The 27,879-nt window shown below is 43.5% G+C and overlaps 1 protein-coding gene across 2 annotated transcripts; it reads left to right on the forward strand.

Annotated features, from left to right (window-relative positions):
• Positions 1-27,819, forward strand: LOC131103007 (bone morphogenetic protein receptor type-1A-like). Of its 2 annotated transcripts, none has more exons than XM_058048822.1 (13): positions 1-210; positions 10,412-10,491; positions 18,410-18,667; positions 20,653-20,815; positions 20,900-21,002; positions 22,077-22,176; positions 22,450-22,537; positions 22,608-22,743; positions 22,835-23,027; positions 23,119-23,416; positions 23,488-23,663; positions 26,473-26,603; positions 26,685-27,819. In XM_058048822.1, the coding sequence occupies exons 3-13, from the start codon at positions 18,601-18,603 to the stop codon at positions 26,808-26,810; spliced, it is 1,581 nt and encodes a 526-aa protein (XP_057904805.1). In that variant the 5' UTR covers positions 1-210; positions 10,412-10,491; positions 18,410-18,600; the 3' UTR covers positions 26,811-27,819. The 2 variants fall into 2 exon arrangements, with proteins under 2 accessions (XP_057904805.1, XP_057904814.1); XM_058048831.1 differs by having other exon boundaries at positions 22,453-22,537.
• Positions 27,820-27,879: the final 60 nt, after the last annotated feature.

Consider the following 27,879-nt stretch of genomic DNA (forward strand, 5'->3'; position numbering starts at 1 on the left):
AGAGGTGAGTAGACGATCTTCGTCTGGTCCTGGCAGTCAATCATCAAACAGAAGAAAGACGTCGACGCTGCTGGAATAAAAGTGTGGAATTCCAACATTCCTCCTCGTCGTGTGCAGGGATTTGACACTTTATTGGCTTTATCATCACACCGAGAGGGCGTCCGAAGCCGCGCCACGTCCGCCGGTCCCATCGATGAAAGAGGCGGGAAGGTAAAAGACGAAAATCTTAACTTTTATTTACCGCTTACGACGGCGTGGTGCCGTCTATTTGCTGGAACTACTTCGCTCGAAGTGCTTCATGTTTACAAGTTGATGTAGTGAGTAGAAGTGTTCCGTTTCTTGTCGTTTACTTGGTGTATTACTTGGATAAAATATATTGAGTATTTTGGTGAGTATTTGATGTCGTGTAGAATCCTAAAAAATATATAATGAAGCTCGCTGAACAGATTTTTATGGGTATCGTTGCCAGGTAATAGACGCAGCCCTATAGTTGCTGTCGTGGAAAAAAAAAAGTTTGGGACTTTATTTTTGGGGGACTTTGTGTCACTCCTGAACATGAATAATATTTTGTTACAAATTCATGAACAAAATGTATATTTGTTATTTTTTTCTTTTGGTGACATTTGGACGAATTTGTTTTGTTTTGTTAAAAAGTAATGTTAGCTGTTAGCCTTTTTTCAGCTGCCTCACTGTTCTACTTTTGGAGCTCGGCTCTTAATTTTTGGAATAATCATCATTATGACATGATTGCTGTCATATTTTTAAGCCTGCTTTTAAAAATCGACGATGTTGATTGGAAACGCAGGCTAAGTCAAAACACGTTAAGATATACGTTCTTAACATTGTCGTTCTATATCATTACATGACGTCACCAGATTTGTTTACATTAATAGAAACCGAATCTCGTCTTAATCCGTATTGGAGAGTGTAACAAAGATAAAGCTTGTGAAAATGATTGTTTTCCTGATCTTGTAGGAGCGATATAGGATGCAGTGTTAATACATAGGATATGTTCATCGTTAGAGGACTTGTATATACATTCTAATGTTTTTTTTTAACATTATTAGAGCCCTGTAGACATGAAATAACACCCCTATGGTACACATTGATCATCTCTTATGCTGCAGGGATTCAAGCTGACAGGCCAGCAATGCTAACCAGTTTGAGTCAAATGTATTTCTTCTAAACTTAACTCATTCAATGGCAGGCATTTTTCAAAAAGACAACACATTTAGTAGCGGCCATTTTGTATGATTTGACGAATCTTTCACGGCACACAGCATATTATGTTCTATGCCTTATTAAACGTGGAACCTACCAAAAATAATGATCATCAGCAGTAGAACGTAGGTAAGAAGGGGCTCGGATCTGATCCCTGATGCAGTCCCACCTCCACATCTACAGCGCATCTTACTACTGTCTTCCAGTCCTCGTACATGTCCTGCACCACTTGAACGTACTTCTCTGTCACTCCAGACCTCCTCATGTAGACCTCCTTAGACCCCCTAACCTGCTGCACGTCCTACCCATTTCCGTCTCTCCACCTTGCAGAGATCCTCTACTTTCACCTTACCGTTCATCTCTCTGTACTCCTGTCTTCTCTCGAGTCCTCTCCATGTTACACTTTTTCTTAGCTAACCTTTTTTGCTGTATACACTCCTGCACCTCCTCATTCCACCACCAAGTTTGTCTTTGACTGCTTTCCTTCAAGATGACACACCAAGTACTCCCTGATCACATTTGCTGTAGTTGTCCAGTCATCTGGAAGCACCTCCTGACCATCCAGAGCCCGTCTCAACTCCTGCCTCCTTGTTTCATCTTCCTCACCACGAGGGTCATTCTACACACCACCATCCTATGCTGTCTGGCTCCACTTTCACCTACCACGACTTTGCAGTCACCGTCTCCTTCAGTGTTGTTTCCTCTAACTCCCATCCTACTTGTGGGGCATACGCACTAACAACATTGAACAACACACCTTCAATTTCTAGCTTCAGACTCTTCATTACGCTATCTGATACTCTTTTTACCTCCAGGACCTTCTTAACCAACTCCTCCTACTCCAGTTCTCTTCCATCTACACCATCATAGAACAACTTGAACCCTACCTTGAACCCTACCTTTCCTTCTGGTCTCCTGAGCACACAAAATGTCTACCTTCCTTCTCTGCATTATGTCAACAAACTCTACCTTTTCCTGTCATAGTCCCAACATCCAAAGTCCCTACTCTCAGTTCCAGGTTCTTGGCGCTCCTCTTCTCTCTCTTCTTACAAGCACATCTTCCTCCACTCCTTCTTTGACCAACAGTAACCCAATTTCCACCACCACCCTGTAGGTGAACAGCACAGACAGCGGTCGTCGTTATCCTGGGCCTCGACCGATCCGGTGTGGAAGTGGTGTTGTTGATTTGCATATTTGTCTTGGCAACATTTCACGTCGGATGCCCTTCCTGACACAACCCGAACACCTTTTTCACACACACCACTGTATGTTATTGATCATTGTCAGTGTTGGCGACAATTAGCAACGGTCATCGCTTGTGTTTGCAGAACACTCGTGGCGTTTAGCGTGAAGGCAAGAAATAATTGGTATTCCACACATGAAGCGCATTCCGACTTGCTCATCCTAAGTCGTGTTAGTTGTGTGAGCACGTCCGACAGCTGCACATTCCAATAACACCGCACATGTATTTATATCGCACTAATAAAGGAAGGAATCTGTGTGTGTGTGTGTGTGTGTGTCATATGTCATGTCATAAGCTACCAACCACAGGTGTCCTGTGTGGTTGTTGTGAGGTTCACTTTCACTTCATACACACAGCAGCCATGTTGTTGTGTTGTTGGTGTGCGTGTGTGTGTGTGTCATTGATGTTGTGTCTATTTTTAGGTGTTATTGTTTAGAAGATCACCTGTTGTAGCGTATGTAGTGAGACACCTAGATTGCAGTCCTATGGGACTTACCTATTCGTGGCAGTTGGTTGAGACCGTCAGATCTTTTTATCATAAAGCCGAGGTCACAAGCGGGCGAATCCGTGCAAGAAACGCCCGCACGGACGGCGTGTGTGTGTGTGCGTGTGATGTGCTGAGGTTCTCTGTCATGTCAAACAATCTCTGCGGGTGCTTATGTTGTTTTCAGGTTGCAAGACCAACTTATGCGCTTCGTATGTTGCTACATGCGTGTCTTAGTAAGTAGGTCATGTGTTGCCCGCATGGTGAGAGTGCAAGTGCATCAATATCATTCATTCATTTTCTACCGCTTTTCCTCACGAGGGTCATGGGGGTGCTGGAGCCTATCCCAGCTGTCTTCGGGCGGGAGGCGGGGTACACCCTGGACTGGTCGCCAGCCAATCACAGGGCACATTTAGACAAACAACCATTCACACTCACATTTATACCTATGGAAAATTCGGAGTCGCCAATTAACCTAGCATGTTTTAGGAATGTGGGAGGAAACCGGAGAACTCACGCATGCACGGGGAGAACATGAAAACTCCACACAGAGAGGGCAGAGGGTGGGGAAAGACAAAATAAGAAGCCAAAAAGTTACCACTTCCACACAAAATAGGAGGATAACTCATTCATTTATTCATTTTCTAATGCTTATCCTCACGAGGGTCGCGGGGGTGCTGGAGCCAATCCCAGCTGTCTTCGGGCGAGAGGCGGGGTACACCCTGGACTGGTGGCCAGCCAGCCAATCACAGGGCACATATAGACAAACAACCATTCACACTCTCATTCATACCTATGGACAATTTGGAGCTACCAATTAACCTAGCATGTTTTTGGAATGTGGGAGGAAACCGGAGTACCCGGAGAAAACCCACGCATGCACAGGGAGAACATGAAAACTCCACACAGAGATGGACGAGGGTGGAATTGAAGCCTGGTCTCCTAGCTGTGAGGTCTGTGAGCGCTAACCACTCGGCCGCCGTGCCGCCTAAAACTTGCAATGATTACGAAAAAAAAAACCCTCAAATTCTTTAAGAGATGGACTGTCGAGCGCTTGCTAGTCTAAGGTTCTGATCTTAAGGATTTCGCATCATGGATCTTAAGGGTTTCGCATCAATCTATTAGGCTTCCATTAGGTGTTCAGGTGTCGTGTCACATTCTAAAACTCTTTTTGAACATTCTGCTCCTTCACAACAAACCAGTTGGTGCAGGAATATAGAGAGTGTTTTCGTGCATGTACCATGAAGGTACTGACTGTCTAAATCAGGGGTCTCAAACTCAATTTACCTGGGAGCCACTGGAGCTAGGGTCTGGGCAAGGCTGGGCCGCATCAGGTTTTCCAAAAAAAAAAAACACATTTATTAAAAACAGAAGAATATACAAACTTTTTCAGTGCTTTGGTTCCGATTTTCTACAATAAAAGCTCTGATAAAACTGTCCTCACTGTCCTCAAATATCTTAATTTTAATTTTTCTGCACAAAATAAGATGAAAAATAAATAAAGAAAATCAATCAATCAGTAATAAATAAATATAATAATAAAACGGCAAATAATAAAAACTTAAGAAACCACATATAGTTGGTGGGTAGACAAATTATTTTTTTCAGATTAAAATTAACAAGCTTTATTAGAGCCCTGTAGACATGACAAAACACGACTATAGTCACATTTATTTTTTATTTACAACATATTGCGCAACTGCAGGGTCTTGAGACACATGCTAACTTGCAAACTAGAGAGCTAGCGACCTAAACGGTAGCCTTCAAGTTATTTCCTTTAAACTTAAATAGCCAAAAACTTACCACTTCCACACGGATAGGGAGGATAACTATTAACAGTTATTTAACCTTTAACATGAACATTAATCAAACGTAATATTTTTTTCTGGGTACATGATACCATACAGCATCCATATCAAACTTGCGCAGGCCGCACTAACATTAAACTTTCATATCAAGACAGGGGCCTCAAACTAGTGTCCTGCGGGCCACATTTGGCCCGCGGGCCGCATGTTTGAGACCCCTGGTCTAAATGGACTCTGTGAGGAAGTAAGAGAGTAAACAGAGTGCTTATTGACATATAGTAGCCTAGTATTCCATGTGAAATACCCAATAGAAAGTCTTCCCAAACAGCACACTTCAGAGTCCGTGTCTCTTCTTAACTTTTGGGAATCTTCCCAGTCTGGAAGGCTGAGCCGAAGGATCTCTCTGCTCTATTTCTGCCTTCTTTTTCCCCCTCCTTCCATTTCTTCCTTTCTTTCTTTCCTGCCTGCACCTCTCCCTCCCTTGGAGCGTCTCCAGTGCTGCAGGCTGCGGGATCGGATTACTGCGGGAGTCTGGAGGCACTCTGACGAGGTGGCACTGGTGGAGGTGGGGGGAGGGGGGGGGGGTCGGGTTTCACATCTCCAGCACTCTCCTCTGTCCGCTGGCCTCCATCCTCCTCCTCCTCCTTCTCCTCCCAGAGGAGCCTGGAGACAGGGTGGCTGAGCCGAGGAGGAAAACATTTAAGCCCTCCTCCTCCTGCTGCTGCTGTGTAGGTTCAGCCTCTGTGCTGCAGCAGAGAAATAAAAGCACTAAATTGGAAGTGAGCCCTTCCACCTTCATCACCCTGTCCTCCATCACTGCAGAGATATATGCCGGAAACCTTGTCAGGTCAAAAAGGCAAAGTACTGTATTCTCTGGCTGCGTTTTTTTTTTTAATTTGGGGGGAAGCAAAAACGACGTCACCGACCAGAAGTGATCTTTAATGATGGGATATGATACGACTGATATGACTCTCCTAGTGAGACCCGGGTTCAATCCCACCCTCGGCCATCTCTGTGTTGAGTGTGCATGTTCTCCCCGTGCATGCGTGGGTTTTCTCCGAGTACTCCGGTTTCCTCCCACATTCCAAAAACATGCTAGGTTAATTAGCAACTCCAAATTGCCCATAGGTATGAATGTGAGTGTGAATGCTTGTTTGTCTATATGTAGCCTGTGATTGGCTGGCCACCACCAGTCTCTTGTCCGAAGACAGCTAGGATAGGCTCCAGCACCCCCGCAACCTTCGTGAGGATAAGCAGTAGAAAATGAATAAATTAATGAGTTTTCCTCCTATTTTGTGTGGAAGTGGTAACTTTTTGGCTTCTTATTTTGTCTTGCCCCAACCTCGGCCATCTCTGTGTGGAGTTTGCATGTTCTCCCCGTGCATGCGTGGGTTTTCTCCGGGTACTCCGGTTTCCTCCCACATTCCAAAAACATGCTAGTTTAATTAGCGACTCCAAATTGTCCATAGGTATGAATGTGAGTGTGAATGGTTGTTTGTCTATATGTGCCCTGTGATTGGCTGGCCACCAGTCCAGGGTTGTACCCCGTCTCTCGTCCGAAGACAGTTGGGATAGGCTCCAGCACCCCCACGACCCTCGTGAGGATAAGCGGTAGAAAATGAATGAATGACTCTCCTTGTCATCATTCTCCTGATAGTTTGTTCTCTTATCTCCAAAATGACTCGCAGAAGTAATTCCACTTTGTTGTAAGTCTACACCAGCCTTGGAAAGCGGAAGATGAGGAACTCAACCGCCCTCTTCTATATTTTGATGTGTCATGTGGTTCTGTGTGTCAGTTTAGTGTCCCACACGTGGGTGCGCCTTATGAATTACATCCTTTTCACCCAGTCATCCCAGTTTGCTAATTCGGCACAGTGTGGATGCAAATTTTTTCCAACCTGCCAAACAAAAAAAATCCAGTAACGTTTCCATGTGGTCAGGTACAGACGTGGGTAATGACAGAAACATTGTGTGAAATCGAGACCCTAAAACAAGTGTTAGTGACTTGTTTAACCTTCTACTTGATCTACTGTTCACAGACATACTATGAAGAGAAGTACAATAGCTACACCAGAAGATGCAAAGCACTCATTAGCAAGAAGCCAGCCGGTAAATGAAGATGTTTGTTCAGTAGTGGAATGATGCTTGCACCCTCGGAAGGGCTAAGAGTTAGCTTTTAAACGTTTATCACATTAGCCTTTTTGCTTTATGAAATGTTAATGTTAATTGTAATGGTTTCATTTTTTTTCCCTCGGTCCATGTTTCTCCTCTCTTGTTGAGAAGAACGGTGTAGCATTTTTGGGTAGTATCATTTTATTCATGTGAAAATGTGTAGTTTTTGTGATTTTCGGAATGAAAGGTTTGGTGACGCATGCCGCTTTGTGGCTGTGCTCTTGTGTTGTAAAATCCAACTCTGTGGATGCGTAGCATGTATACATGGATAGCAGTTAGCAAATGCATGGTCTGTAGGCTCTAAAAGGCAAAAATAACCTCAAAAACGCCTTATGTTCGAATAAGAAACGTCTTCATGTTAGTCACCTATCGCTTATGTAGCTTGTGTCTGCAGTGGAAGTGCCACGTCGTCCTCTGATGCAGTTTGAAGGTGGAAGCAGCGTCCATGTTGGCCCTTTAATGGTATTGATCTCTGCTTTAAATACTCCCATCCAGTGAATAATTCAGACACGCTGGCCAGCCACACTTGACTTACACTACCGACCGACCTTGTTGCCTCGTCATGACAGTGATGGAACATTCTATTACATTTATACTTTACTTTGACTAATTGAACATACTTATTTGGCACAGTCATCGCTCACAATATCATGATTCCATGATACAGTGATATGTGGTCTTGTGATCATTAGGCATTAGCTTGCATATTACCTTAACACAGTCAGCCAGCCATGGTATGTCCCACATCATTGAGTGAGGGGAAAAAAAGGCTTCCTCCCGTCCCGTGTGGAAGTGGTAGGTTTTGGGCTTCTTAAGTTGAGATGAAATAAATTTGAGGCAAATTTGAGTCAGCTCGCTAGCTCACTAGCTAGTGATGGAACATTTTATTACATTTATACTTTACTTTGACTAATTGAACATACTTACTTGGTACAGTCATTGCTCACAATATCATGATTCCATGATCACGCCCCTTGCTATATTGCTCTCTTTCAGAAATGAATGAATTAGTGGTAGACTATGGTGTATTACTAGTCAAAGTACATGGAAATACAGGTGATATGTAGTCTTGTGATCATTAGGCATTAGCTTGCATATTACCGGCCAGCCATGGTATGTCCCACATCATTGAGTGAGGGGAAAAAAGGCTTCCTCCTGTTCCGTGTGGAAGTGGTAGGTTTTGGGCTTCTTAAGTTGCGATTAAATAAATTTGAGGCTAACTAGTCAGCTCGCTAGCTCACCGGCTAGCAGCTGTCTCGGGTCCCTACAACGTAAGATTTGCGCAATGTGTACTAAACAAAGAATAACGTAAGATCTTTTCTCTGAAGTTTTCTCTGCTCTATGAAAATTTAACATTGAATGCTGCGGAAATAAATGTATTGTGGTCGGGTCTGGAACCAATTAACTGTGATAAAAGGAGTGCTAACTGTACGTTAGCGAAAGAGCAGGGATGAGGAGGATTTGTCTTAATCCCGCAGGCTGATACTTGAACTCATCCCTCTGAAGTTACGCTCACCTCTGACCTCTCTGTGCTCACCCCTGACCCCCGGACGTTTGTCAGCTGACTGCCCCGGACAGTGGACACCGTGTCCTCATCTCCCATGTGGTCTTCACCTAATTGGGTGGTGAATTTGGTGCCTTTCGGGTCAGTTGAAACCAGTGTTTATGCGCACGGCAAGGTTTGGTGACATTTAAAAGGTTTGCATATCACAAAAGGTAAAAGGTTGTATTTTTAGCGCGAGGTCATATGCTGTAAGGGAAGCTCAGTCTTGGTTGCACGTTGGACACGTTGGATCAACCTCTCAGCCGCGGTTGTGTGTTGACTTGCTGGCCTGCATACCTCAGCCTTCTTTTCCCCTCCTTTTACGAGGTGACGACTGGTTCCTCCGCTTTCTAGTCAGCCATCGTGTGCTTTCACACCTCATGTGACACGTCACTGCACGGCTACCAGCTGACTCTTCACTGCAGCTTTTCACTGAGTAGAAGGAGTTTCTCCAGGAATGGAAGTGTGTGGAACTACTGACAGTTGATCTCATTCCCAAGAAACTGGAACCGGAATAGACTTCTTGCTTTGGACGCACACAAAACCGTGCCGTAGGCAATATTCCTTTTCTTGTGGTTTTTAGGAACGTTAAGTCATTTCCATAGGTACATACTATTATGCTATGCGTTAGCATGCTAATGTTGGCATGTTAGCATTGCTGTCATGGAAATTTTAGTATACTAGCATTTTTAGCCATTTTCATAGGTACACACAATTATGCTAGGTGTTAACATGCTAATGTTAGCACACTAGCATGCTCGGTGTTACTATGCTAATGTTAACGTTAATGTTAATGTTAACATTATGCTAACATTAGCATAATGTTCTGCTAATTTTATGCTAAAAAACTATGCTAATGTTAACACATTAGCATAGTAGCATTTTTGCCATTTGGAAATGTAGATATGTAGCTTATGCTGGGTGTTAGTGTGCTACGCTTAGCCTGTTAGCATTGCTAGCATTACCGATACAGTGGGCAAATTGATCCCAATGTTGAGGTTGCGATAAAGAAAACAATATTCTGTGTGCCTTGGAAAAAAACAATATTTGTGATATTTGTTTTGATATTTCATTTGTGATAAAAATCTAAAAATTTGTGTTAAAATTTTGAATAATACACTTCAAAAGCACTTAACTTCCTTTTTTGTATGTATTCAAGCAAACAAATAAAAATAGCTCCAGAAGATCATGGAGTTCTTCTTTAGAAGTTGAAAAAAGATGTAAATAAATAGCTCCCTGAAATGTTTCCACAGTAAATAAAGTAACATTTATATATAACTTATCTTTGTTTTAAGTTCAAACACAACAAAAAGTGCAGGGAGTTAACAAGCTCGGCAGCAACTCTTGTAAAAACAGATATAATAGCTCTCTGAATGTTCAGCCTTTGTATTAGCATACTTCCAAGCAACACAAAAAGACTGAATTGAACACCAGCCATTTTTCCTCCTATGAACAACTGTAATACTCCTAAATTCCCTCCATCTGACAGCCAATCGCAGCCGTGGAAGATTCTTCATTCGCTTTGGATGTGAAGACGTCGCTGGTGCAGGCTTCGCGTTGGCGATAAGTTTCACCAGTGACGGTCGTTGGTCGCCTACGGGTGTGTGTGGCGCCCATTAGACTGTGGCGAGCTGTTGTCAGTTGACTCCGCATTTCACAGACGTGATGAGGGACGTCCCTATTCTGGTCAACTCAATGCGGGACACGTACTTTTACAATGTCTCGTGTTTTACTTGCAAAATGACGGCACCACGCTGCTCTCTCCTCAAACCGAGAGCGAGTCGTCATCCTCAGCAGCGCTCCTCCCACGAACGAGGTGGAGCCATGACACTGACCAGCGATCTCCTTCTCTTCAAGCAGTTGGCTGACTTTGGATGGTGTTTCGATGGTGAAAATGTGATCTGATAAACATGACTGAGCATCTTCATGTCTCGTTCTGACAGGTCGGTGTAATGTGACGACTTTTCTCCCATGGAGCCTTGCAGCAACATGTTCGCTCTTAACACATGGACACACTGCTCAGGTATGGACACACACGCATGCACACAGTTGCTTTTTATTGTGGTCACATGACACACACAACATAAAAATCTGATTAGCAAACTCAACCCCCTTGCACTCTGCTGTTCTTTGATGAGATTAACCTCTGACCCCAGGGATGAAGGCACTGCTAGCCAATCAGGAGGCTTCCTTGTTTTGTTAATTGCAGCCTCCGATTGGCTCATTTTGGCTGTCGTCTGCTTTGATTAATAACAGCCGAGCAGGAAGTGCCCTGATTACACAGAACACACACACACACACAACCCATTAAATGTGCACAATTTACACTAGCAGGTCATGTTTTATGTTTTATGTTACGCTAGAGGCTAAAGCGTCAGTGAGCACACAATGTCATCACTTCCTGTTGCTTTAGTTACTCTGCTTTTTGAGTGCTCGATTTTGATCACTTGTGTCATCGAGCACGTGGTTGGATGTTCCGGGTATGCACAAAGGCGCTCAGATCAGCCAGTCGGCATTGTGACTTTCTACACGTACTAAAAGACCTTCAGAGGCGGCCAGTCTGACGCTCCTAATCACTCCCATATGTCCCGCATGAGACACACACACACATACGCACACACAGTTCTCAGCTAGAGAATGCAAGTATGGATGATTTCAGTATGAAAGTATGTTGGAGTTCCCCTTTTTAAAAAAGATTTAGACTTGAAACGTGAGATCAATGATTAACTCATATATTACTCTCATGGAGGATACCATGATACAAAAAACACACACATGGTACAGTCGTCCCCGCTATATTGCCCTTCCAATATCACTCCCTCACCATATTGCCTTTTTATGAGTACCGTATTTTCCACACCGTAAGAAGCACTGTGTTGTAACGCTGAGTCTCAATTTAGGGGGTCTATTTCGGTATTTAGCACATACATACATACATAAGGCGCACCGTGTTATAAGACGCATGCTAAAACATACGGTTGAAGCCCCAAAGAGCTGAGGTGGAGTGTGGAATGCAGCTAGCAAACTTTATTTTCTTGTTCAACATGAAGTCTGCAGAGAAAGGAGAGGCCAAAAAACACAACAAAATGCTTCTTTATTCGACTATTTAACAAAAATACAATTAAAGCAGGTACCTTAGCCCAAGCTCCACTCACCCGCCCGTCGCATCATCCATGTTCACGTCCATTTCGTCCATTTTTTTTCTGATTGTGGGAGTCTGTTGTCGTCTAGGTAGTCCTCCCGGCAGCGCCGCTGGGTTTCCTCATCTCTGTCTGAGTCTGTCGTTTTTACGTAGTTCGTGGTCGCCGGGTGCAATGCCACTTTGAACTTTTGCTAACCCTCCTAGCATGCTAGCAAGCTCTCAATTCATTTTACTTGGTATTCACAGGAGAGATAGGACAGGGGTTGTTGGCCACTTCCCCGGCAAAATACCTGGCAACATGACAGAGCAGTCCGGGCACAGTGAGGGGTACCGACTACTGTTGCTAAGGAGCCCACTGTCTAACGCGAAACTCACTTCACCACACGGTGAATGGAGTGACACTTAACCCACGGTCTGGTCAACGTCCCGTTGAAAGCTCGCGTTAACGTCAGGTCTTAGTCTATGGAAAAGTACACAGTCTTACGTTAGCTGGATATTTGAGTTGGCTTTATACCGTATTGGCGGTATAAAGTATCATTTGCTTGCTGCTTCGATGTCGGACGGAATTTATTGTTTTACTTTCCTCGCTGGTTGGAAGAAGTCTGGCGTAGCACCTCAAAAATGGACCATAGCGCTTCTTCCTTGTTGGTGTTGAGCCGACATTTGGCAGCGGGCTTGTCGATCATCGAATGTAGGCATAGAAATTTTAAAATATGAGCAACTCCAGGACAATGGGAATGTTGTTCCCGGTTCCCATTGATGCCCTCGATGCCCAGTTCTTGTGAACAGTTAAGACGACCTGAGTGCAAGAATAAACCTGACTTCAGCGGGCATCGTAAAACGCTCGCATACATTAACAAGCGCTAAAACACAACACGGTGTAAACAACACTCATACAGCCTCAGTTGCACAAACACACTAGCATGCTCTGCTAAACTAAGCTAACCTGGCTAGCTTACATTCACGCTCCATAAGAAGGGAGTCTTCAAGGTTTTTCGCCAACTTTGGCTTAGAACTTTGGTTCTAGGTCACCGTTTCAGTGTTCAGTCGGGAGGGGGCGGGTTCATGTTTGGGATGATGTCACTTGGCGCAAGATTCCGTGTTTCGGGAGTAAATTTGTTGGCCAATTCCAGTGATTCCGTTAACACTGAAACCATCGGGACTGACACATGACGCTGAATATAAAAATGCAGTCCTGCACATTGAAGCAGGGATGACTGAAAGTCAGCTATTTGAGCTAGCGCGCTAGCTAGCTATTAGACATTTTTATTGTGGGGCTTTAACATTATTCGTTTGTTTTTGTTTCACTGGTCTCTCTACACACACGCACACACACACACACGGAGGACCACCGATACTGTTGTGTTGACTTTGCGGCTTGGCTTGAGCTTCCAAGACGACACAGTGGATGGAAGCATGTGGCTGCTCCTCAGCACCGTCCACTCTCCGGCCACACACACACACACACACACTGTGTGTAATGTGTGGCCTACAATTAGAGTTATATTTTAGTATGATGTTTTCACTTGGTAGGAAGTGTGTCGTTTTAAAAGTGGACCACCACTCCTCTGCCGACTGAACAACTTCCCACATGCGAGAAGATAGTCACTGGGAGCCCCCTGCGGTGTCCCGTCCCATCCCGACCCACGGCGGTGCTGATTTATGATCATATCGCTGCTTTATGGTGTGAGTGGATTAGTTTTATGACCCCGCTGGAGGACAAAGGCAACACTGTGCCACTGATGGACAGAGCTGTTGCTATGGCGATTCCACTCATTAAAACACCTTCAGGCCTGGAGACACGTCATACCAATTTATGGTGAGTTGAGCGCACAGCAACACATGAGTGTTTTATCCGGCCTGCAGTACTTATTTGCACTTTACACTCAGCATATACACATTTTATGAGACACGGTTGCATATGAAAGATTGAAAGTAGCAATTACATTGATATTTAAAAGGATCCCGTAAATGCTACTTAGTGGCGACAGGTAGATATGCAAAAGATGAGGATTAGTTGTCAAGGGGGAAATGCAGCGAGGAAGAAGAGGCCCGCAGAGGCTCAGGGGATTGTGGGTATTCTTATGGTAATCTACAGCCGCAGTTGAGGCGCAAAGCAGCCGAGCAAACAATGGCCGTGGAGCCAGAAAGTCTGGTCTGCAGTCTCCCAGGCCCTGAAAGGCATGTCGGGCAGGACGCCGACACCATGGCCAGGCTGCCGCTGCAGCACCCGGGGGCCCGCCTGCAAGGAGGGGACAGGGAACGGGGCCAACACCAAGGAAGAGAGGGAGAAAGAAGGAAGAAGTTGGTGTGGAAAAGGACACACTTTCTAGAGCAGGGGTCTGAAACTCAATTTACTTGGGGGCCACTGGAGCTCAGGTCTGGGTGAGACTGGGCCGCATCAGGTTTTCCAAAAAAAAAAAAAATAAAATAAAAAAAACTTCGCTTTGGTTCCAATTTTCTACAAGAAAAGCTCTGATAAAACATTCCACTGTTCTCAAGTATCTTACTTTTTATTTTTCTACACGAAATAAGATGAAAAATAAATAAACAAATCAAGAATAAAGAAAATCAATCAATCAGTAATAAATAAATAAATATAATAATAATAATAATAATAAAACGGCAAATAATAAAAACATAAACCACATATAGTTGGTGGGTAGACAAATTATTTTTTTCAGATTAAAATGAACAAAGCATTATTAGAGCCCTGTAGACATGACAAAACACGACTATAGTCACATTTATACTCTTTTTATTTACAACATATTGCGCAACTGCAGGGACTTGAGACACATGCTAACTCGCAAACTAGAGAGCTAGCGACCTAAACGGTAGCCTTCAAGTTATTTCCTTTAAACTTAAATAGCCAAAAACTTACCACTTCCACACGGATAGGGAGGATAACTATTAACAGTTATTTAACCTTTAACGTGAACATTAATCAAACGTAATAATAACTAAATTGTACATCACACAAATAAATGATACATCACACATTACACACACAAGTTGCGTCCGCGTAGAAACAAAGCTTTCATTTTTTTTATCATCCGACTCTGTTTCATCCCAGCCCATCCCGCCGATGTTCCCCCGATCCCAATCTTCTCATTACACCATTTATTTGTGGAGCTCAAGAGCTGTCAGCCCCAGGCTTGTTTGTTTGGACTGCCACTGTTCCTCCAGAACAGGAAGTGGGGACACATTAAGGTCTGATTGCGGGAGCCTGGACCTGCACGCCGCAGAGGGAGTGTGAGGGTGGGCGTTGTTGTTGCAGCTCATGAAAAGAGATGCACCGTATCTTTTTTTCCTGACAGATACAGATCACTTTCTGCTTATCAAGATGGATACGGTACCGATAAGTAACATTTTGTATATCTACTTTTTTTTTACACTTGACCTAGTGTACCTGATGATTGGTCCTCATCAAATATCATGACATGACTATGAGAGAGAACCACAGTATAGAGCGGAGGGAGACACCTGATGTGGCCACTATGTGTGCTATTTTGGTGAATAGGAGTGTAAAGGTGACTATAGGGGTGTTATTTCATGTCTCGGGGGCTCTAATAATGTTAATCGTATTTATTTTTCTATGTTTTATGACTCATTTCCTCTTCCAATGTATACGATATTGGGTAGTAGAAGTGTAAAGATTAGGGATGGATTGATATGTTTTTTTTCCGACCGATACCGATTTTTTTCCATTACCCTTAGCCAATGGCCGATTTTATATCGGCAAACCCTCATGCGTATCGGCCGATACCGATTCAAGTAAAGAACGCAAATATCGGCCGGCCCATTATCGGTCGATCCTTAGTAAAGATGACTATAGGGTTGTTATTTCAATTTCAGGGCTCTAATGTTAAGTGTATTTAAGTGTCTTTCATTCATTTTCTACCGCTTATCCTCACAAGGGGGGTGCTGGAGCCTATCCCAGCTGTCTTTGGGCGAGAGGCGGGGTACCGGTGGCCACCAGCCACAGGGCACATATAGACAAACAACCATTCACACTCACATTCATACCTATGGACAATTTGGAGTTGCCAATTCACGTAGCATGTTTTTGGAATGTGGGAGGAAACCGGAGTACCCGGAGAAAACCAACGGGGAGAACATGCAAACTCCACACAGGGATGGCCGGGGGTGGAATTGAACCCTGGTCTCCTAGCTGTGAGGTCTGCGCGCTAACCACTAGACGGCCGTGCCGCCCCGGTTGTAAGGTCTTCTGTGTCTTATTTCCTCTTATGTCTACTGTATTAGGTAATGGGAGACTAAAGCGGACTATTGGGGTGTTTTCCATGCTCTAACCACCAATTAGCTGTTCTGTGTGAAAGGTATCCTGGGGGGATCTTGAGGAGGCGCATTGCCCTCCTAATATAAACACTGATAAATGAAGGTACTATATAATTGAGTGACAAAAGTCTTAAGATTAATAAAGAGGAGCGTGTTTATTAAAGATTGACAAGGTTTCTTCTTCTGACCTGGCCGTCACGGCCGGGTGCTTGCTTATAAGGGTGGTCTATTTAGCGTACAGGTGGGCCTTGCTAACAATAGCTGCTTTCATTCTGACCACGGTCTTATGTTGGAGCCCACACCAAGACCGAGCACACTTTGGTGACATGACCAAATGCAAACTACGCTCACTTGACTTGACTTTTCCACGCTGCTGACTGTGGGAACCCACGCTGTCAAGATGAAGCATGCGCCAGCGAAAGTGTGTTTTATGTTGAAGATATCATGTGTTCTCATGCTCGTGAGTGTTTTTAAAGGGAAGGGGACACATATCAGGGAGGGGGTCAGCTTCCTGTTTCGCCGCCACAGTCCTTCCTGATCCTGCCTTGTCTCGTCTGAAGGTGTCTTTGCGTGTTATCAGGCCAGGATGCTGCTCATGTTGTTCTTATAACCTCTTATCCACACTCTGGTGCCTGCTGCATCACAACAACACTCGAGGTAGTCGAATTTATTGGAGGAATCATTGCAATGCAGCCGGGTACGCAGCACGTGTACACGTGAGCACGTTTCCGCCCTCAGTACAACAGTTGAGGAGCCAATGTGTGGCTATTCGTAAGCCACTAGAGCAGGGGTCTCAAACTCAATTTTCTTGGGGGGCCACTGGAGCTAGGGTCTGGGCGAGACTGGGCCGCATCAGGTTTTCCAAAAAAAAAAAAACGCATTTATTAAAAACAGAAAAATGAATAAACTTTGCTTTGGTTTTGATTTTCTACAATAAAAGCTCTGATAAAACATTCCACTGTTCTCAAATATCTTAATTTTTATTTTTCTGCACAAAATAAGATAAATAAATAAACAAATCAAGAATAAAGAAAATCAATCAGTAATAAATAAATAAATATAATAACAATAAAACGGCAAATAATAAAAACTTAAGAAACCACATATAGTCGGTGGGTAGACAAATTATTATTTTTTCAGATTAAAATGAACAAAGCATTATTAGAGCCCTGTAGACATGACAAAACACGACTATAGTCACATTTATACTCTTTTTATTTACAACATATTGCGCAACTGCAGGGTCTTGAGACACATGCTAACTCGCAAACTAGAGAGCTAGCGACCTTAAACGGTAGCCTTCAAGTTATTTCCTTTAAACTTAAATAGCCAAAAACATACCACTTCCACACGGATAGGGAGGATAACTGTTAACAGTTATTTAACCTTTAACATGAACATTAATCAAACGTAATAATTTTTTTTGGGGTACATGATACCATACAGCATCCATATCAAACTTGCGCGGGCCGCACTAACATTAAACTTTCATATCAAGGCGGGGGCCTCAAACTAGTGTCCTGCGGGCCACATTTGGCCGGCAGGACGCGTGTTTGAGACCCCTGCTTTAAGTTATCGGTATGAGTTTTAGGGGAAAAAACGGTGCATCTCTCATCAATATATTTACTGTCTTTGATTGACAGGACTCTCCCAAAGCTCAGACGAGGAGGACCATCGAGTGCTGCTATTAGAGCCCTGTAGACATGACAAAACACGACTATAGTCACATTTATACTCTTTTTTTTTTTTATTTACAACATATTGCGCAACTGCAGGGTCTTGAGACACATGCTAACTCGCAAACTAGAGAGCTAGCGACCTTAAACGGTAGCCTTCAAGTTATTTCCTTTAAACTTAAATAGCCCAAAAAATACCACTTCCACACGGATAGGGAGGATAACTATTAACAGTTATTTAACCTTTAACATGAACATTAATCAAACGTAATCATTTTTTCTGGGTACATGATACCATACAGCATCCATATCAAACTTGCGCATGCCGCACTAACATTAAACTTTCATATCAAGGCGGGGACCTCAAACTAGTGTCCTGCGGGCCACGTGTTTGAGACCCCTGCACTTGAGTGAAGGGAAACACAGAGGGGTGCCTGCTTCGTGCCCACCCCTAGCTAAGGACGTGTGAAAAGTGGGTCACAGGTCCGACCTCTCTGTCCCACCTCCCTGCCAAATGAAAAGTGACAGATACTGGCTGGGCTTTGCCACTAATTCCCTCCCACACACACACTCCCACCCCGTCCCGAAACCTCCACCCCTTCTCGGCGCCCCCTAATTGTGAAATGTGGTTATTAGTGCTGCGGCAGTAATTGCACAACATCTTGGACAAATAATTTGGTGCTGAGTTAGATTGGTACTGGCCCCCGCAGAGGTCACAATGCCACGGCACATTAAGCATGGAGGGAGGGGGTTGATGATTGGCGTCCAATCAGATGCAAGAATACGATGTTGTTGCTGTAACACACAATCTTGTCTCGTGTCAGTGTTGCAGGTCCAAAGAGCCACTGAGCCCCAACACGTTGTCACATTGTGATAGCCGCCCTCCTCTGGTCTCTGGTTCCCACTCTCAACCCTCTGAGACCTCTGGACCACAAGGTTCTACCAGACCCTCCCACCTCTCCTGGGGCCCGGTCCCGGTCCACCTGAGCGTCCGTCCAGTGATTTCTGCCGCAGGATGGGAGGTCTCCTCCTGCGTCTGGCCGTCATGGCCGCCACGCTGCTAATGGTCCTCAGAGCAGAAGGTAACACTTTTATTTCTGCTGTTCTTCCAGACTACTACTAGTACTACTAGTACTACTAGCGTACTACTTCCAGCGTACGTATTCAACAGAGTATTTTAGTCTTGCTGAGCAGCAATCAGTCCCGCCTCCGCGTCCGTGTCGTCCTCACCAGGTTCCTCTTGCGCTGGCTGGGCTCCTCGCTACAGGAAGCTGTTGAGCTGATTGCTGCCGCTCTCCCTTCCTCTTTGCACATGAACCATTTCCTGTATGACACCGTACGAGCCGTCAGGGGCGCTAAGCGCTCCAAACAGCCATTGTTATCCGGAAATATCGCTCAGTCCCTCCGGAGACATACTCGCCCCCCTGAAAAGTGCTCGTTTCCCCTTGCCGGAACCTTTTTATGTCGCGGGCCGCAGGAGATGTTTGACATACAGATATGACATTTAGCATTTTTATTCGTGACATTTTGTCTTTTTGACATATTTACAAAATAGCCTGTGATTGGTCGGCTTGTTGAGACATTATTTCCTGTCTGTGTGCGACACAACCCAGCTCCATGAACGCAGCCTCCTCCGATTTCAGCTCAACGTTTGCAATAAAAATGAGTCCCGTTCCTCCAGAATCTTTTCCCTAGCTTAAATTTTGAAAATTGTATTTGTTTTGTTGCTTTCTCATACTTTTAAAAAATATTTAATTATTATTAATTATTATTAATTATTTATTTTTTTCAAAATTCAGCTTTTGACTATATTTTCTCTCCAAATATGTGAGGGCATGACTAGATTACAACTTTTTTCTGAATATTTAGAATTTATTGTGGTAAAATGACAATTGTTTTTAACATTTTTGCTGGGTTTCTTTTTTATTTTCAAAAGTATTTCAACTTTCTTCTTGTTTATTATTATAAATTAAATTATATTATATAAAATTATTAAATTATATTATTAAATAAATTAAATTATTTTATTAGATTTTATTCCCATGAAAATTAGATTTTATTCCCATCACATTATGACATGTTTCACAGGCTCACAGCTTGGTTTATGCCTCATATTATGACTTAAAAAACACATTTAATAATATTAATAAACGCTTTAATATTCGAACACAAAGTGACATTATTTTTCCTCATGATTTTTCTTGTTAGGATGGGACTTTTTTTTTTTTTTTAACTATTTCAGATTTCTTTTTAGGAAATTGTATCTGGTAATTATGACTTTATTCCAATAAATATTTGATTATATTCCCATAAAATGATGTGCCGCAGGGCAATATAAAAACAGCTGCAGCCCGTAAATGACACCCAGGCCACAGTTTGGACACTCCTGACCCAACCCATTAATCCAACAGAAGGAAGATTCAGATTAAATGTCCTTCTATTTTTCAAGTTGTGGGCGGGAGGGTACTCCTGGGATGGATGGCAGGTCTGCGAGTGGAAGTGGCGCTGTGACTTTAAGAGTCTGATTACCCAGCTCCGTCTGCCAGACCTCAGTCTCCACTCTGACTGACGCACAATCAAGCACACATGTGCACACACACACAAACACACACACACTTTCTCTGCTCTTCCTCCTCCCACGGAGTTCAAAGAAGTAAAACATAAAATAAAAGTACTCAGAAATAACTTTAACATTCCGCTTTTTTGATGGAATGTTTTTAAAACGTGATGCCAGTCATCCCGCGGTGGTCACAAACAGTTGTGTGTTTGTGTGTGTGTGTTGCTATGACGACCAGGCAGCTGAAGGTGTGTGTGTGTGTGTCATGTCCAGACATGCCAGCACAGGTCAGGGTGTTGTTGCCGTGAGGGAGGATGGAATGCGTTTAAGTGTAGAAGACAGCAAAGCAAAGCAGATTAGAGCAGGAATGAGACAAGATGAGAGGAAAGATGGAGGGAGAAAGACTCTCCTTCCGTCTGACCTTCTTCTATCTCTGCGAACACCTTCCACCATGTTTGTTTGCATCACATGTCCCGCTTCTGACCGAGAACCGTTTGTTTCTCTTTCCAGCCGCAGGCCAGAACCCCGACCACGTCCTCCAGGGCACGGGCGTGAAACCCGAGATCCGCCGGCCCGGCGAGGACTCCACCATCGCGCCCGAGGACGCCGCCCGCTTCCTCAGCTGCTACTGCTCCGGACACTGTCCCGAAGACGCCACCAACAACACGTGCCAGTGAGTCCTCCTTGCTCCTCAATTTTGCTGATCTCCGGGCCCGCCCGGAAAGCAGCCGTAACTCCACCCATTCTTGTTCTGCAGAACCAACGGTCAGTGCTTCGCCATCATCGAGGAGGACGAGCACGGCGAGGCCATCCTCACCTCAGGATGCATGAAGTATGAAGGCTCTCACTTCCAGTGCAAGGTAAACATGGCTGAAGATGCAGATATTTAATTATCATATTTACGTTTTTTTTGAAATAATGATTATTTATTAAATATCTTATTTGGTAAACATTATATATTTCATTATATTATTATTATTCCAAAGCGTTTGAACAGGGCAAAAGTTTTGCCAGAGACCTCCATAGCGGCATACCGGTTGCTCGCAGTGTTTGCCCGAATACAGTGCACCTTGCTGGGCCACAGCATGTGGCTCCCTCCCCTGTGTACTCTGGTTCTCCTGACCTCCGTGCTTTAAGTCAGGGGTCTCAAACTCAATTTACCTAGGGGCCACTGGAGCTAGGGTCTGGGTGAGACTGGGCCGCATCAGGTTTTCTAAAAAAAAAAACAACAACAAAAAACAGAAAAAATTAATCAACTTTGCTTTGGTTCTGATTTTCTACAAGAAAAGCTCTGATAAAACATTCCACTGTTCTCAAATATCTTAATTTTCTACACAAAATAAGATGATAAATAAATAAACAAATCAAGAATAAAGAAAATCAATCAATCAGTAATAAATAAATATAATAATAATAAAACGGCAAATAATAAAAACTTAAGAAACCACATATAGTTGGTGGGTAGACAAATTATTTTTTTCAGATTTAATTTCAAATTAACAAAGCATTATTAGAGCGCAGTAGACATGACAAAACACGACTTAGTCACATTTATACTCTTTATTTACAACATATTGCGCAACCGCAGGGTCTTGAGACACATGCTAACTCGCAAACTAGAGAGCTAGCGACCTAAACGGTAGCCTCCAAGTTATTTCCTTTGAACTTAAAAAGCCAAAAACTTACCACTTCCACACAGATAGGGAGGATAACTATTAACAGTTATTTAACCTTTAACATTAATCAAACGTAATAATTTTTTTCTGGGTACATGATACCATACAGCATTCATATCAAACTTGCGTGGGCCGCACTAACATTAAACTTTCATATCAAGGTGGGGGCCCTCAAACTAGTTTGAGACCCCTGCTTTAAGTTTTAGGGGGAAACACGGTGCATCTCTCATCGATATATTTACTGTCTTTGATTGACAGGACTCTCCCAAAGCTCAGACGAGGAGGACCATCGAGTGTTGCAACACGGACTTCTGCAATCGAGACCTGCAGCCCACCCTGCCCCCCCAGGCGCCTTCCGGTACTCTTTGTTCTGGTCCAGGTGTTGCTCCGCTCTGTGGTGGTGGTGCACTCGCATACTTACACTCGGTCTTTTGAGTGCTCTGAAAAGTCAGAGAAAATGCAGTGCAGTGTAGAGTGGTAACCGCTTTCCATAGTCGCCATCTTGGCTGCGTAGTAGAAGAGGAGGCGATGATTTGTGATGATTGTACAATGGAGAAGTAGCCATTATACAAAGTATACTTATTGTAGTATTCTGTTTGAGATTAACCCCCCCCCCCAATCTTGTTTCTAGAAGGCAGCCCCCACTGGTTGGCCTTCCTCATCTCCATGACGGTGTGCTGCTGCACGCTCATCTGCGTCACGGTGGTCTGCTACTACAGGTAAAAGGCCTCACCTCGGCGTCGCCTTGTCACCGTGGCAACCATCACACTGTTCCCCCGTGTGTGACAGGTACAAGTGGCAGAGCGAGCGCCAGCGCTACCACAAGGATGTGGAGCAGGAAGTGTTCATCCCTGCCGGGGAGTCTCTCAAAGACCTCATCCACCAGTCCCAGAGCTCTGGCAGCGGCTCCGGGCTCCCTCTGCTGGTAGGAAGACGAAAGCGCACCCCTGAATGTTTGACTGCTAGCTTTAGGAAAACTAGGAAGTGAAGGATTCTCGCCGCGTGCACACCACCAGGTCCAGCGGACCATCGCCAAGCAGATCCAGATGGTGCGTCAGATCGGGAAAGGTCGCTACGGCGAGGTGTGGCTGGGTCGCTGGCGAGGCGAGAAGGTGGCCGTCAAAGTCTTCTTCACCCGCGAGGAGGCGAGCTGGTTCCGAGAGACGGAAATCTACCAGACGGTGCTGATGAGACACGACAACATCCTCGGTAACCATGAGCGACCGCACGTCTCACGGCGGAGGTTTTTTTTCCTCGAGCGGGCCGTGTTGTGACGGGACCGCCGCCCATTTGGTTGCAGGCTTCATCGCGGCCGACATCAAGGGCACGGGCGCCTTCACGCAGCTCTTCCTCATCACCGACTACCACGAGAACGGCTCGCTGTATGACTACCTGCGTACCGCCACGCTGGACACGCCTACGCTGCTGAGGCTGGCCTACTCGGCCGCCTGTGGCCTGTGTCACCTGCACACCGAGATCTATGGCACGCAGGGCAAGCCCGCCATCGCCCACCGCGACCTCAAGAGCAAGAACATCCTCATCAAGAAGAACGGCGCCTGCTGCATCGCCGACCTCGGCCTCGCCGTCAAGTTCAACAGGTTGCATACACACGCACGCACACACTCATACACGCACACACGCCTCCTCTCACCACGCTTTGTTACCATAGCGACACCAACGAGGTGGACGTCCCTCTGAGCACCCGCATGGGGACCCGCCGCTACATGGCGCCCGAAGTTCTGGACGAGAGCCTGAAGAAGAACCAGTTCCAGTCCTACATCATGGCCGACATGTACAGCTACGCACTCGTCGTCTGGGAGATGGCACGACGCTGCGTCACTGGAGGTACGCGTGCACACGCACACACGTCACTTTATCTACTCAATACCACTACTACTCTGTGTACTAAACACTATTACTACTTTATCTACTCAATACTAGTACTATCTACTCAGTACCACTGCTATTCTATGTATTAAACACTATTACTACTTTATCTACTCAATACCACTACTACTCCATGTACTAAACATTATTTCTACTTTATCTACTCAATTTCACTACTACCCTATGTACTAAACACTATTACTACTTTATCTACTCAATACCACTACTACTCTATGTACTAAACACTATTACTACTTTATCTACTCAATACTAACTACTCAATACCACTACTACTCTATGTACTAAAAACTATTACTACTTTATCTACTCAATACTATCCATTCAATACCACTACTACTCTATGTACTAAACACTATTACTACTTTATCTACTCAATACTATCCATTCAATACCACTACTACTCTATGTACTAAACACTATTACTACTTTATCTACTCAATACTATCCATTCAATACCACTACTACTCTATGTACTAAACACTATTACTACTTTATCTACTCAATACTAACTACTCAATACCACTACTACTCTATGTACTAAAAACTATTACTACTTTATCTACTCAATACTAACTACTCAATACCACTACTACTCTATGTACTAAACACTATTACTACTTTATCTACTCAATACTAACTACTCAATACCACTACTACTCTATGTACTAAAAACTATTACTACTTTATCTACTCAATACTATCCATTCAATACCACTACTACTCTATGTACTAAGCACTATTACTACTTTATCTACTCAATTTCACTACTACCCTATGTACTAAACACTATTACTACTTTATCTACTCAATACTATCCATTCAATACCACTACTACTCTATGTACTAAACACTATTACTACTTTATCTACTCAATACTATCCATTCAATACCACTACTACTCTATGTACTAAACACTATTACTACTTTATCTACTCAATACTAACTACTCAATACCACTACTACTCTATGTACTAAAAACTATTACTACTTTATCTACTCAATACTATCCATTCAATACCACTACTACTCTATGTACTAAACACTATTACTACTTTATCTACTCAATACTAACTACTCAATACCACTACTACTCTATGTACTAAAACCTATTACTACTTTATCTACTCAATACTATCCATTCAATACCACTACTACTCTATGTACTAAACACTATTACTACTTTATCTACTCAATACTATCCATTCAATACCACTACTACTCTATGTACTAAACACTATTACTACTTTATCTACTCAATACTAACTACTCAATACCACTACTACTCTATGTACTAAAAACTATTACTACTTTATCTACTCAATACTATCCATTCAATACCACTACTACTCTATGTACTAAACACTATTACTACTTTATCTACTCAATACTATCTATTCAATACCACTACTACTCTATGTACTAAACACTATTACTACTTTATCTACTCAATTTCACTACTACCCTATGTACTAAACACTTACTACTTTATCTACTCAATACTAATACTATCTACTCAGTACCACTGCTATTCTATGTACTAAACACTATTACTACTTTATCTACTCAATACTATCCATTCAATACCACTACTACTCTATGTACTAAACACTATTACTACTTTATCTACTCAATACTATCTATTCAATACCACTACTACTCTATGTACTAAACACTATTACTACTTTATCTACTCAATTTCACTACTACCCTATGTACTAAACACTTACTACTTTATCTACTCAATACTAATACTATCTACTCAGTACCACTGCTATTCTATGTACTAAACACTATTACTACTTTATCTACTCAATACTATCCATTCAATACCACTACTACTCTATGTACTAAACATTATTACTACTTTATCTACTCAATTTCACTACTACCCTATGTACTAAACACTATTACTACTTTATCTACTCAATACTATCCATTCAATACCACTACTACTCTATGTACTAAACATTATTACTACTTTATCTACTCAATTTCACTACTACCCTATGTACTAAACACTATTACTACTTTATCTACTCAATACTATCCATTCAATACCACTACTACTCTATGTACTAAACATTATTACTACTTTATCTACTCAATTTCACTTCTACTCTATGTACTAAACACTATTACTACTTTATCTACTCAATACTATCCATTCAATACCACTACTACTCTGTGTACTAAACACTATTACTACTTTATCTACTCAATACTATCCATTCAATACCACTACTACTCTGTGTACTAAACACTATTACTACTTTATCTACTCACTACTTCTACTTCATTCACTAAATACTACCACTTCCACTATTACAATTTTATCTACTAAGCACCACAACTTAATGTACTAAATACTACTACTACTCTATGTACTAAATGCTGTTATGAATACTACTAATAATACTACTATAACTTCATGTACAAACATGTAGAGACGATTTTATGTACGACTACATTTTTACTACAGCTGTATGTACTACTACTACTACTGAATGTAGTACTAACTAGAACGTGAGTCGGCCGTGGTTGTGTTGGAGGATTAGCGGGCTAGCTAGGCAGCGGACGGCCGGACCGGACGTCGAGTGACGTCACCGCCTTTGCCGTCACATGACCGCAGTACAAGTAATTACGCCCGGGTATCAGTCGGCGAGCGCGTATTTCCCATTCAAGGTGATATCGCTGGTCACATGGTCATGAGTATTTAGTGTGTGTGTGTGTGTGTGTGTGTGTGTAGGGATGGTGGAGGACTACCAGCTGCCGTATTACGACATGGTTCCGTCTGAGCCGTCGTACGAGGACATGTTGGAGGTGGTGTGCGTGAAGGGGCTGCGCCCCACCGTGTCCAACCGCTGGAACAGCGACGAGGTGAGAGTTGCCACGGCGCCCCCTCTGGTGACACACACCCATTGTGTTGATGCTAACTGCGTACGTGTGCGTGTGCCGCAGTGTCTGCGCGCCATGTTGAAGCTGATGTCGGAGTGCTGGGCGACAAGCCCCGCCTCCCGCCTCACCATCCTCCGAGTGAAGAAGACGCTGGCCAAGATGGTGGAGTCTCAGGACATCAAGATCTGACCGTCATCCTCCTCGGCGACGCCTGGCACACGCCCACCTCGCCACCTTTTCAATCAGGACGAGGACGGACGTCTTCCTGCGGTGACGCTTTCTGTGAAAGCCCGGCGGACGACTTCCTGTCCACGTGGGGGGGTGGGGACATGTGGGGGGAGGCAGGGCTCCGCATGAAAGACAATGGTGACACTTTGAAGGTGCCCCCCCCCTCACCCCCCCAGTTTGAGTTTGGATTCGGTCTTTGGCGTCGCCGTGGAGACGTCCACCGTCCTCTTTCTTGGTTTTTGTCCCCGCAGCGTTGGAAAAACCGCTCTCATTGGCGGAGACAAACCTCAAGTGGGCGGAGCTGACTGGAATGCCTCCCCGTTGTTTGAACTTTATTTATAACAAACACTTCACAAAAAAAAAACGTTCATGTCACACATTTTGAGTTCGTCCATCGAGTAAGAGAAGTCGGAGCCGAAAAAACCAAAGTGAAGCGAACCCGCCAACGTGTCTTTTTCCATCTTTCTTCAGCTTTTCTTCCGTTGACTTTGGCTCCTCCCACTGAGCTTCATACGTCCAATTAGACTTTGTAAATGTGTTTTTATTATTATTATTATAATTATTATGAATAGGAAAGTCATGAAATTGTCATCAAGGGTTGTTAAGTGAGATATGAAAATGAGATTTAACTTAAGGGAAGACAAAGCGTTTTGGATCATTTACATTGTAAACGGGTTTTCATTTGTTTGAGTAGTGAGCTAAGTATGCTAATCTACGCTGACAACAGCCGTAAAATGTTCTGATGTCTGAGTGACTTTTTTTTTTTTTTTTTAAAGCAGTAACTTTGCTGTTTTCCTCTTCGAAATACGCAAAAAGCCCCCCCCCCCCCCCCCCAACTATAGGAAGATATGTAAAAAAATGATGTTTGTTGTTTTCTACTTCATCTGGTTGTGTGCCTTATGAGTTTACCAAGAAAAAAAACGTGTATACACTCTGTCCAATGTAACAATTCTAAGTAAATAATCTTATTTTTAGTACTCAAACATTCACTTTGGCTCGCTTCTGTTCTGATATGAAGTCAAAAGATATA

Source organism: Doryrhamphus excisus, chromosome 2 (assembly GCF_030265055.1).
Source record: "Doryrhamphus excisus isolate RoL2022-K1 chromosome 2, RoL_Dexc_1.0, whole genome shotgun sequence".
Taxonomy (NCBI): domain Eukaryota; kingdom Metazoa; phylum Chordata; class Actinopteri; order Syngnathiformes; family Syngnathidae; genus Doryrhamphus; species Doryrhamphus excisus.

Excerpts from the sequence above, each read along its gene's own strand:
- LOC131103007 (XM_058048822.1), top strand. The coding sequence starts at position 18,601 with ATGGGAGGTCTCCTCCTGCGTCTGGCCGTCATGGCCGCCACGCTGCTA. Across the intron at positions 22,538-22,607 it reads ACGGTGGTCTGCTACTACAG|GTACAAGTGGCAGAGCGAGC; the intron begins GTAAAAGGCCTC and ends CGTGTGTGACAG. Across the intron at positions 23,028-23,118 it reads GAGACACGACAACATCCTCG|GCTTCATCGCGGCCGACATC; the intron begins GTAACCATGAGC and ends ATTTGGTTGCAG.